Genomic DNA, 12,544 nt, shown 5'->3' on the forward strand with positions numbered 1-12,544 from the left:
GGAGCTGCTCACTGCTGCCACCACTGCCGAAGGGGAACCAGGGATGTCCGGAGGAACAGATATCCTGCCCCCTTTGTTTTGACAGATCGGGGGAGGCTTGGGAGTCATGGGCGGGCAAGCACTGCCCAGGAGGGGCACAAGGCGCGTGGTTTCTCTGCCAGGCAAGATGCAAAGCCCTTCTTTTGCACCCTGTGAAACATAAATGTGCAGTTTTTTTAGAAAACCAGACAACAGCCACCTGCCTATGACTCGCGAGCCTCCCCCAATCAGTCAGAACAAAGGAGGAAGGAGATCGGGGAGGCCTGGAGTCGTGGGTGAGCGGCACGCCATTGCCCAGTTTTTTAAAAACTCTGCGCATTTATGTTTTACAGGGTGTGAAAGAAGGGCTTTGCACCTTTATACAATATGCATGTGTGCTTGGGCCCTGGGTCTTTTGCCTCATCCTCCCCACTACTGACTCCCTGTTTCTATTCAGCTTCAAAAAAAAAAAAAGTGTCCCCTGAGTCATTGAACAAAATCTGGTAACCATAGGTTAAACGTGCCCTCATTGCTGACCTCGGTCCCTCTGTCTCTGCAGCACTTGACACCTCGAACGTCATGGTCAAGAAGCAAGCATTTGAGCTCCTGGCCGCTCTCTGCATTTACTCTGTGGATGGTCACGCTCTGGCGTTGGACGCCCTGGATCATTACAAGGCAAGCAGAAAGTCAGATGTATTGTTAAGGGCGCAATGTACACACACGTATGAAAATGCTCTGCTGAATCAGATCAAAGGTTATCTACTGCAGTGTCTTGTTTCCCACAGCGACTAACTGGATGCCTCCAGGAATCTCGCAGGTAGAGCTTCATATAGGGATGGGTGGATGGGCCGCTTTGAAAGAGTTTTGAAGTTACCTAGCAAATGTAAATAGATAATAATAATGAGATTTAGTAGTGGGGAAAGATAGGGGAAGGCCTGTAGCACCCTTTGCATGCAGAAGGTCCTAACTTCAATCTCCAGCACCACCAGGTAAGGCTGGGAATATCTCCTGCCCAAAACCCTGGAGAGCTGGTGCCTGTCAGTGTAGGCAGCAATGAGATGGACCAATGGTCTGACTCTGTATAAGGCCACCTCCTGTGTATCTACATATGTAGGCTCTTCATATAGAGCGATATGGGGAGAGCTGTAGCTCATCTAGTAGGGCATCTGCTTTGCATGCAGAGGGCCCCAGGTTCAATATTAATATCAATATTAATGTCAGTGTTGATATTAATGTTAATATTAACCCAGCTGACTGGGTTTCCCCAGCCAGCATGTACAAACACATAATTGCAGATGTACCTTGGAAGTTGAACGGAATCCATTCCGGAAGTCCGTTCGACTTCCAAAACGTTTGACTTCCAAGGCGCGGCTTCCGATTGGCTGCAGGAATGTCCTGCAGCCAATCGGAAGCTGCGGAAGCTGTTCCAGATGTTCGGCTTCTGGAAATAATTCGAAAACCGGAACAATCACTTCCAATTTCCGAGCGTTCGGGAGCCAAAACGTTCGAGTTCACAGGCATTTGGCTTCCGAAGTTCCACTGTAAAGCATTAAATGTTAAAAAGTTCCCTATACAGGGCTGCCTTCAGATGTCTTCCAAAGGCTGTATAGTTACTTATCTCCTGCCTGCTGGAGTGTAGCACTGCCAGCCAGTTTAGACAGTACTGAGCTAGAAAGAACCAATAGCCTGACTCATTTTAGAGCCACTTCCTGTGTTCAGCTGTTTTATTAAGAGACTATAGCTAAGTTGTAAAGCACTTACTCTTCAGGGGGGAAATCCCAGGGTTGGTCATCAGCATCTCCATGAAGGGCAGTTGATGGGGAAGAAAACCCTTCTGTGACCCTGGAGAGCCCTTGACAGTCAAAAGTAGGCAGTTCTGAGCTCGATGTCGAAAGGGTCTGGGCAGTTTTGATGCAAGCAGCTTCCCGTGTTGCTCTTGATTTTGAACCTCGATTTGACACATCTGCGATTTCTGTGTCACAGACGGTGAAGAACCAACAGTACCGCTTCAGTGTCATCATGAATGAGCTCTCGACCACCGACAACGTGCCCTACATGATAACCCTCTTGAGTGCCATCAACGCGGTCATACTGGGGACAGAAGAACTGAGAGCTCGGATGCAGCTCCGCAATGAGTTCATTGGTAAGGACGGCAATCCGGAAACCTAGAACATGATGCAACGTTAATGACAGAGCCATTCCTTGATCCAGACTGGGGTTCTAGGATGCTGTGGTCTAGGTATAGACTAGTCATATATAGAAGGGACGCGGGTGGCGCTGTGGGTTAAACCACAGAGCCTAGGACTTGCCGATCAGAAAGTCGGTGGTTCGAATCCCCACGATGGGGTGAGCTCCCATTGCTCTGTCCCAGCTCCTGCCAACCTAGCAATTCGAAAGCACGTCAAAGTGCAAGTAGATAAATAGGTACCACTCTGGCGGGAAGGTAAAAGGCATTTCTGTGCGCTGCTCTGGTTTGCCAGAAGCAGCTTAGTCATGCTGGCCATAATGACCGGAAGCTGTACGCTGGCTCCCTCGGCCAATAAAGCGAGATGAGCGCCACAACCCCAGAGTCGGTCACAACTGGACCTAATGTTCAGGGGTCCCTTTACCTTTACCTTTTACTCTTGCTGTTTGCTACACTGGGCTCCTTTGTGAGGAAGGGTGAGATTTAAATAAATAAAATAAGTTTGTTAGTAGGGCTGGGCACAACCTGGTTTTCAACATCATGATATATCACCATCTAAACATCACAATATACTGGTCTATCACAATGTCTGAAATAAGGAAATAGCTATGTTAAGGCATTGGCTGGCTTTGTGGTTTGTCCCTCATCTTTATTTATGCATAGCACACAGACACATGTCTGTGAGTGAGGTGCCTAATAAGGAGGATTGGCGATAAAAAATGATCGAATATTCAAAGTTCGCAGGCCTAACAAGTAAAATAAGGTAGCAAGTAGATCAAGTATAAAAGTGGAGTGGGAAAAATTGTGGAGTATTTGGAAAATTACTGTAAACATGTGAAAACGCTAGCAATATTAAGGTAAATTCAACAGTAAAATATGTAATAAAGGAAGAATAAGGGGAGAAATCAAACTAAATGGATATACTGTATAAGAATATGCAGGAATAGTGGGAAAATCAAAGGAACCAGGGAAGGGGAAGAAGGGAAGTTGTTGATTGTTTTATTATAAAGAAAGATATTAATAGTGGAAATGTATATTTGAATTTGATTTTGGAAATGGTGATATATATATATATATATATATATATATATATATATATATATATATATATATAAATAATGCTTCGCAATATATTGCAAGGTCAAATATTATGAAACCAATCTCACAATATGGACTTCAAACTGATTTTGGATGATATAGTGATATATCACCCAGCCCTGTTTGCTAATGATTGTGTTCTTTTATGTCAGTGAAACTCTTCAACACATTTTTAATTCGCTCCTTCCAGGTCTCCAGTTGTTGGATATTTTAACCAAGCTGAGGTGAGTCATTTATTATCTTTCTGACCATATCCGTTGAGATTTATTTTGCAGCAGCGCATCATTTCAGGATGATCATGATCATTGTCGGTACAAATCTTCAGCCCAGCCATTATGTCTGCGGTTATTTCTGTCTAGCTCCAACCACTTTGCATGACAGACCTATGCATTAAGAGATTCGGGCTTGAATAGACTTGTACCACCATTACATTTGCTTTGAAACAGCTGTGCTGTGCTCACATTTAGGGACTGATGGATCGCCGTATTTAGATCCTGGAAGGAATTTTCCCCCTAGTCAAAATGACTAATAACACTGGAGCGTGTTGGAGATTTTTACTATCTCCATCATTTTTCTAAGACCCCTCAATCTTTTTCTTGCAAATAATGACAATATAGGTATGCATTTTCAGTTTGATTTTTGCTACCATGAGGTCTAGAAGCATGCTTTTTCCAAACCCACCAGATTCTGCTATGACCACCTAGGATTTCTTCACAATCCAGCCAAGCAACTCCAGTCCCACCTGACCTAGACTGAGACAATTGCTCTAGGCGGGTGGCCCAGTTTTCATGATTAAGCACTGGCTTAATAAACTACTTGCTTCCCACTTCCAAATTCTAGCTCGTTTGGAAGCCATTAACTGCAGTTCCCAGTTCATACATAATGAGAAGCAGTAGTTAACAGTATCCAAGGTTATTGAGCCAGGATTTGATCCATTAATGTCTCCGGCTAAACCCACCAGTAGGAAACCCCCATTTATTCCTTCTTCTCATTTATCTTTGTTCCATGGGTGCATTTTACTGGAAGAGGACACTAGCAGCACTTGTAATGAGGCAGAGCCATGGGTTTGCCCTCCTGACCCTAGTGTAGCAATGGTTTACCAGGGTTGAAACAGGGCAGTGGTGAGGTCAGAGTCATACAGCTGCAATGGTTGGAGTCCTGCCAGCATAGCTGCATTGGCCCCAACCTTACCACCACCTGCATTCCCATCCAGGTAAACACCAGTGATGCCGGTGTCTGGAGGGTAGCTGTGCCCCAACCATAGCTGTCAACCTTCCCTTTTTTGCGGCAAATTCCCTTATTCCAGCGCCGTTTCATGCTGCTTCCCGCTGCTATCCCAGATTGTTAGATATCCCGTAGACTGTCCCCAAGACAGGTGAGGCTGCTGATCCCTTATTTTCAAATCTGAAAGTTGGCAGCTATGGCCCCAACCAAGGGCACTGCTACTAAGAAAAGCCACAGGATTCTCTGATTTGCAAATTGACCTGCCCTCCAAAAATGTTTCGGGAGACTTAAAATATGAAGAGGTTTCCCTAAATATGTGTATTTCACCTTTTCAGTATAGATGCTTGTACTAAGGAGAGCAGGAACCTAGTTGAGATTTGGGGACACCCTCTCATACCTGTATGTAACTCAAAATGAGCTCAGTTTTTTAATGGAGGGTTTTGCAAATATCTACTGTTGCGGGTTCTCTGCAGAGATATAGAGGATGAGGACTTGCTTATCCAGTGTGAAACGTTTGAGGAGGCCAAGTCCGAAGACGACGAGGAATTGCTGAGGATATGCGATGGGATTGACATGAGCAACCATCAAGAGGTTTTCTCGTCCCTGTTTAACAAAGTGAGTGGGGGGTCTTCGTTTTAAATGCAACTTTGAACATTTTTAGAACATTCCTGTTCTTTCCCCCCCCCCTTTTCCAAATAGCTAATACAGTCATACCTTGGGTTGAATGTGCTTCAGGATGAGCGTGTTCGAGTTGTGCTCTGTGACAACCTGGAAGTAACGGAGCGTGTTACATCCGGGTTTCACTGCTTGTGCAGTGAATGATGTCATGCGCATGCACAGAAGCGGCGAAAAGCGACACATGCGTGCGCAGTCGTGCAGTCGCTGGTTACGTTTGCTTCTAGATGCGAACAGGGCTCTGGAACGGATCCCGTTCGCATCTAGAGGTACCACTGTAACAAGTATCCATTAAAAACCTAATAAATATCGGATATAAAGCAATAAGCAATAAACAAAGGAAAGCCACTCAACCCATTAGAAACAACCATATCAATTATTACTCTTATTATTATTATTAAATATCTATACTGCCCTTCATCCGAGGATCATGGGGCAGTTTGCAATATAAAAACACAAAAATGCACGCCATAATAACAGACAAATAACCCCCGCACACACACAGTTTAAAAGGCCATAGATTGTTTAATTAACAATTTAAGAGGAATGTTTTTGCCTGGTGCCTAAATATATGCAATGAAGGAGCCAGGAGAGGGAAAGCTTTGTCAGAACAGAAACAGCTGCAACAGAAGTTAGAAGATGCAACGAGTCATGCTGGGCCAAACCTAGGGGCTGTGAAGCCCAGCATCCCCTTGCCACAGTGTCCAGCCAGACGCCTTTGGGAAGCCTACAAGCAAACTGTGAGGGCAACAGTCTTCTGCCACCATTATGCATGGTGCTTCAGATCCTGAAGGTGGCAGGTAACCATCTAGCCTTGTCCTCCATGAATATTGGATGTGATGTAGAATGCGATCCTTGTTTCACTCACAGTCACACTGCACCATGGAGGTTTGTGAGCAAGGTGCCCATATATCCTGAGGTTTATACATCCCTCACGCAGAGATGCCCTCTGCCACACATGCACACAAGAATTTGCCCACATGTATCCTGTGCCTGCTTCCACAACTGAGAAATTTGTGGATGCGGGTGGCACTGTGGGTTAAACCACAGAGCCTAGGACTTGCTGATCAGAAGGTCGGCAGTTCGAATCCCCGTGGCGGGGTGAGCTCCCGTTGCTCGGTCCCTGCTCCTGCCAAGCTAGCAGTTCAAAAGCACGTCAAAGTGCAAGTAGATAAATATGCTCTGGCGGGAAGGTAAACTGCGTTTCCATGCGCTGCTCTGGTTCGCCAGAAGTGGCTTAGTCCTGCTGGCCACATGACCCGGAAGCTGTACGCTGGCTCCCTCGGTCAATAAAGCGAGATGAGCGCTGCAACCCCAGAGTCGGCCACGACTGGACCTAATGGTCGGAGGTCCCTTTAACTTATCCTGTGCCTGCTTCCACAACAGGGAAATTTGGCTTGGCCCTTACATCCAGCATCAGCAAGGAATAACTTGACAACCCTGAGCTTACAACAGCGTAGGTTTTAATGGCCGGATGGGCACCCTGCCATGTAACAATGACTTGCGATCTGGAAAGCTTAACTTGTGGCGGCTGCTTTTCGTTTCAGGTGAGCAGCTTTCCAGCCTCCATCCAACTGCTGTCCATTCTCCAGAGCCTCTTGCATCTCGAACCTTCCCATCGCTCCAGCCTGTTGCTGTGGGAATCCTTAGAAATCCTAGTAAGCAGAGCCATCTTGCTTGCAAATGACAGTAAGTGGAAGCTCACTGTAACCTATGATGCAGCCTCAGTGCTGTCTTTGTGTTGTTGTCATCGTTGTCATCTTCTTCTTATTCTTTGGCGATCACTCATAGCTGAATAAGATTGTCTTCCATGAACACAGTTTTAACAGTGAGTCCGTAAGTGACTGTGGAGGCCAATTCTGGATCCACACGTCCTTCCATGGTGGGGACATAGGTTTCTGGGCAGGAGTTGGTCACAGTGAGGGTTTGCCAAACATGCCTTTCTCTTGGCACATTTCTACCTTTTGTGCTTAGTTTGTGCTTCTTCAAAGTCCATGACACCTTTGGCAAAGGCTGTTCTCCAACTGGAGCACTCACAGGCCAGTTTTTCCCAGTTTTCGGTGCTTATACTACATTTTTTAAGATTTGCCTTGAGACAGTCTTTAAACCTCTTTTGTTGACCACCAGCATTATGCTTTCCATTCTTGAGCTGGGAATAAGTAGTTGCTTTGGAAGACGATAATCAGGCATCAGAACAACATGACCAGCCCAACGAAGTTGATGTTGAAGAATCATTGCTTCGACACTGGGAATGTTGAGAATATTGTTTCTGGTTTAGAACTATTTCTATTTTAAAAATGATACTCTAGAAGGGGAAACATACTACAGGGGAAACATTTCCCTGCATGTTTATATTTATAATGCCTTTTTCCCTAACAAGGCAGCTTACAGATAAAATCGAAACAGCTTAAAAAAATGGTGGTGGTAGGGAAATCATTAAAAAAAAATTATAGAATTAAAACTGTATATAAATACAAAATTAATATATATATTGTATTCATATATAGTTTTAATACTATAAATGTGAAACATACAGATAATTACAATAAGAATGACAGGAGATCAGCCCTTTTGTTAGAAAGCTGTCAGTTCACCAAAGCCAGCAGAAGGGCAACAAGGAGGCAGGCTATCTATTGGTCTGCCTTCCTACATTCTATGGCAAAGAAAGTTGTGTCTAGCTGTCATCTGAACAGAAAGTGCATCTAACAAACCCCTGTGACACCCATCATTTATGTTCTCATGAAGGAATGGCAGAGCTTCCGGCAGGGTAACGACATCATTTGGAAACCACCAACCCAAAGCACCTCTAATAAAGCCAGGGGACTTGTCCATCATTTTTGATAGATGTGTGGAGCTAAGGAGATACTTGGCTCTTCCACAGTGGTTTTCTACGGCCACCCCAAAATTTCCCTCCACCAGCCATTGGACTGGGTATCCCTTGTTCTGCAATAGTAGTCGTAGTAGTCATAGTTGCTGTTTGTGCAGAAAGAGGCTTTGAACTGGTTCTAAGGATGCCTTAGATCTTCTCCCCTTCATTGCAGTACAAGGCAACAGCGTGGAAGAAGTCATGGAGAGGCTGCTGTCCATCAAGAAGAGGCCAAAGAAAAGAAGCCCAGACTCCCGGCGAGGCGCCAACAAAGTGAATGAGAGCACTCAGACCAATGAATCTTCTGAGGGTCTTCTAAACGCCTGCCAGAAATGTCCTCTTCCGGCGACTTGCTCTTCCGGCGGCCCACCCAACCCAGAGGCTCCAAATGTGTCTGAGAGCGTTACGCCATCCCAGCTACTGACCTGCTCGGCATTGCCTGGGCAAAGCTCCACTCCATCAAGTGTCCCTCTACTGCCACCACCTGCCCCTCCGCTTCCTGGAACAGCTAGCATGGCATCACAACAGCTGCCACCGCCACCTCCACCGCCACCTCCAGCTCCCCCTCTGCCTGGCATGGCGGGGGTCCCTCCCCCTCCTCCCCCTCTGCTTGGCATGGCAGCGATTCCTCCACCACCCCCGCTCCCAGGCATGATAAATGCGCCACCTCCAGCTCCCCCTCTGCCTGGCATGGCGGGGGTCCCTCCCCCTCCTCCCCCTCTGCCTGGCATGGCAGCCATCCCGCCACCGCCCCCACTGCCAGGCATGCCACCTCCTGCACCCCCTCTGCCTGGTATGACTGGGATTCCTCCACCGCCCCCGCTCCCTGGCATGGGAGGTGTGCCACCCCCTCCCCCGCTCCCTGGCATGGGAGGTGTGCCGCCCCCTCCTCCGCTCCCTGGCATGGGAGGTGTGCCACCGCCTCCACCCTTCGCAGGCAACGTGGATGAAATTGTGGTTGCCCGTGTCGAGGTCCCGCTTGGGTACAACAGGCCCTTCCACAAGAGGGTGAAGACTCCGACGTTAAGGATGAAGAAGCTGAACTGGCAGAAGCTGCCCTCCAACGTGGTGAGAGGTAAGTTGTGCCAACGCCACGTCCCGTTCGCTTTGTCGCCAGCACAAATTCTCTCCCAGTGCAAGCCTACCTGCATGCTAAGGTCCTCCTTGCAGGTCCTTTTCCACACGCCAGCTCCTCCTGAAGCATATCCGGTAGGGTCTTCTCGGTGGTAGCCCCAGTGCTATGGAACTCTCTCCCCAAAGATGTATGCCTCACTTTCCTCCCTGGAGTTTCGACAGCTGCATGTGGCCACCTTGTCCTGATAGGCTTTCGAGCTGCCATGATGCCTGGCTTGAACTTGGTATATTTATTTATGTGCTCTAGAATGCTGCTATTTTGACATGTTTGTAAAAACAAAGTATTTGGCTGTCTGTTTTTCGTATCTCGTCATCGATTTTAGTATCGTTGGCTCTCCTGCTGAGATTTCTTTTTAATGCAAATTGATGGATTGCAGCCACGGCCATGCAGATTCTTTTTGAGAACGTTTTCCCCCAAACAGTATTGAAAATGGGGCAGCAAATAACTGCCACCCAAGACTATAACGAGTACAGCTTATCATTAATGCACGATAGAAAGGACAGCTGGAGAGGCCCTCCGTAATTCAGTCCAACTTTACACAAGTCCTGTGGCATCTTAAAGATTTCAGTGCCATCAACTTTTTCATTTTCTACTGTACTATTTTCTTTTTCTTTTTTGCATCCAATATCTAATAATTTTCCTGCAGTGTCTCACTTCAAGGGGATATATGCAAAGAGAATTTGTTGTGTGCCACTTGCCATAATGCCTTTTGCCTTGCAGAAGGGCACTCTATGTGGGCTTCCGTGACAAGCAGTAGCGAGGAGATCATTGAGCCGGACTACACAAGCATAGAACAATTGTTTTGCTTCCCACAAACAAAGCCCAAGGAGAAACAGGCAGCCCCAGTCAAGGTGGAACCGAAGGAGGTAGGACAATGATCCATCTGGACAACTGCACAGTCTGTCCCAATAATACCAATAATACTGCCTTGCAGATAGCCACTTGCCTGCAATGATGGAGAATCTCCTTTAGGTGACCGGGCAAGGAAGCTTCGAAGTTGGGGAGAAAAGTTGCTTCCTTTCTTATCATAGAATGATAGAATTATAGAGTTGGAAAGGACCCAAGGGTCATCTAGCCCAACCCCCTACAAAGCAGGAATCTCAACTAAAGCGTCCCTGACAGATGGCCATCTAACCTCTGCTTCAAACCCTCCAAGGGAGGAGCGTCCACCACCTGCCAAGGGAGCCCATTCCACTGTCAAACAGCTCTTACCCTCAGAAAGTGTGTAGTCGGAATCTCCTTCCTTGTAACTTGAAGCCATTGGTTCGAGTCCTACCCTCCAGAGCAGGAGAAAACAAGCTTGCTTCATTCTCCATGTGACAGCCCCTAAGATATTTGAAGATGGCTATCATAACTCCTTTCAGTCTCTTCTTTTTCAGACTAAACAAACCAGCTCCTTCAGCCTTTTCTTCCTTAAGGAAATCGGGCCAACAACCCCTCTAGTCCAGCATCCTGTTCTCACAGTGGCCAACCGAATGTTTCAATAGGAAACTTGCAAACAGGACCCAAGCACAAGAACACTCTCCCTCCTGAGATACCCAGCAACTGGTGTTCAGAAGCTTGGCTGCCTCCAACTCTCGTGGCGGAGCAGAGCCATCGTGGCTAGTGTTGTAAACAAAAATTGCCCTTTTCCCTTATGGGGTATCCAAGAGCCCATATAGAGTCCTTACATAGGTTCCCTATTGGTAGGAGAGAATAACAGAGGCCAACCAAAGAATATTGAGAAGCAAAGCAGCTAGAAAGCTTGATCTTTATTGGTCTGTTGCAACAGGGTGCTCCCCTCACCCGCAGGAGAGGAGGGGGAACCCAGAAAAATGGCGCGCAAGGCCTTATAAAGACTTTTGAAATTGCCACCCTGTAGATCAAGACCACCCCCTCAAATGCATCATACCTACATCACAGAAGGGGCATAACCTAAGACCACCCCTCAGATACATCATACCTACATCACAGAAAAGGCGGTCTTAAAACAGAAATTTGAATGTTGTTTTTCTCCTGTCGTTTACCTCCTGTCTGCCAGGTTACTTGTTTAATGGTCACTTGATTGGATTTCCTGGGGAGCCTGGCTAGTCTTTTGTAATGATAAATACTTAGTTCCTGGGCCAGGTCACAGGCTCACACCCTATTCATATCTTAAATGTGCCCTTTTGTGAGGAAAGAGACAATGGGAGGTTTCCCACTTTGACCTTGCAGAGAAAACATTTGCTCAGTTTAGGAATCAAAATGGTTCCAGGTTGGTTTTCCTTTGCTGATCTGTGTACGTGCTTGGTTGGTATGCTTATGAACATTACCATATATCTAAGACCTCAAAATTCCTATCACACAAGTAGCCATGAAACTGTTTGATCCTCTTTTAAATCCTTTTAAATTTGTCTAATCCTCCTCTTTTCTTGTGGAAGGGCCATAGCTCAGTGGTAGAGCATCTGTCTTGCATGCAGGAGGTCCCAGGTTCAAATCCCATCATCTCTAGGTAGGGCTGGGGAAAGAGACCCCTGACTATAACCTTGGAAAGCTGCTGCCAATTTGTGTAGGCAGTACTGTGCCAAACGGACGAATGGTCTAACCATTCAGAAAAAGTGGCCGAGTAACTTTTGTGTGCTTCTTTGTAAGAATGACCAAAAATGTTTTCCTTTTCTGAAATAGATCACGTTTCTGGAGTCCAAGAAAAGTCTCAATTTGAACATCTTTTTGAAGCAATTCAAGTGGTGAGATCTCGTTTCATGATTCAGGTCAAATGTTAATGAAAAATTAGCACTCCTTAGCAATCCTTAGCAATTCAATAAGATTTAAGGAAGTGTGGTTGTCCAAAAGATTGTAACCTGTAAAATTGTGCAAATTTTGCCCTGAATCCAGGCATGCAAATAACTCCCACAAGCAGCTGTCTTGATTCACTTAAATAACAGTAATGGCATATTTTGACTGGTTTTTAGCTGAAGTATTCAGCCCAGATCTCTTTTTTGGTGTTGAGGTGATATGAGAGGAACAATCCCCAAATATTGTAATAATTGTGCCCCAATGTGAGCCTGCAGCTGTCTGAACAGCAGTTAAACTTACGTTACTTTTATTTCTAGGTATTTTTCTTGCAGCAGCTTAGAGTATGAAAGACCCAAGTGGAATCCAGACACATATAAAAAAAAGTTGCGAAAAATGATTTTTTAAAAAACGTTCTTAAAAAATCTATTGCAGTTGCCATAGCTCACCACCGCCATCTAGTGTCACATTTGTATACTGCACTTTACAACACACTTAAAACATTTATGTGCAGCTTTATAGCTGAGTCCCCAGTTTGTTGATTGACCTTAGCAATAGATATTCAAAGCTAGACAGTGGTTAATAGCCATTG

At 45.9% G+C, this 12,544-nt stretch overlaps 1 protein-coding gene across 10 annotated transcripts in view; it reads left to right on the plus strand.

The window, feature by feature from the left end:
* The window catches only part of INF2 (inverted formin 2), a 71,302-nt gene that overhangs the window by 38,063 nt on the left and 20,695 nt on the right, over positions 1 to 12,544 (plus strand). For all 10 annotated transcript variants that reach the window (XR_014509631.1, XM_083433812.1, XM_083433809.1 and 7 more), the window contains exons 3-10: positions 578 to 693; positions 2,002 to 2,161; positions 3,492 to 3,525; positions 4,999 to 5,140; positions 6,748 to 6,889; positions 8,242 to 9,141; positions 9,922 to 10,067; positions 11,845 to 11,906. Coding sequence is in view for 9 of the 10 variants with exons in the window: in XM_083433812.1 (XP_083289938.1) it covers positions 578 to 693; positions 2,002 to 2,161; positions 3,492 to 3,525; positions 4,999 to 5,140; positions 6,748 to 6,889; positions 8,242 to 9,141; positions 9,922 to 10,067; positions 11,845 to 11,906 (1,702 nt within the window). In the remaining variant the exon portion in view is untranslated. The remainder of the gene's footprint in view (positions 1 to 577; positions 694 to 2,001; positions 2,162 to 3,491; positions 3,526 to 4,998; positions 5,141 to 6,747; positions 6,890 to 8,241; positions 9,142 to 9,921; positions 10,068 to 11,844; positions 11,907 to 12,544) is intronic.

The sequence above is a fragment of the Podarcis tiliguerta genome (assembly GCF_965153285.1).
Source record: "Podarcis tiliguerta genome assembly, chromosome: 1".
In the NCBI taxonomy this organism is placed as follows: Eukaryota; Metazoa; Chordata; class Lepidosauria; order Squamata; family Lacertidae; genus Podarcis; species Podarcis tiliguerta.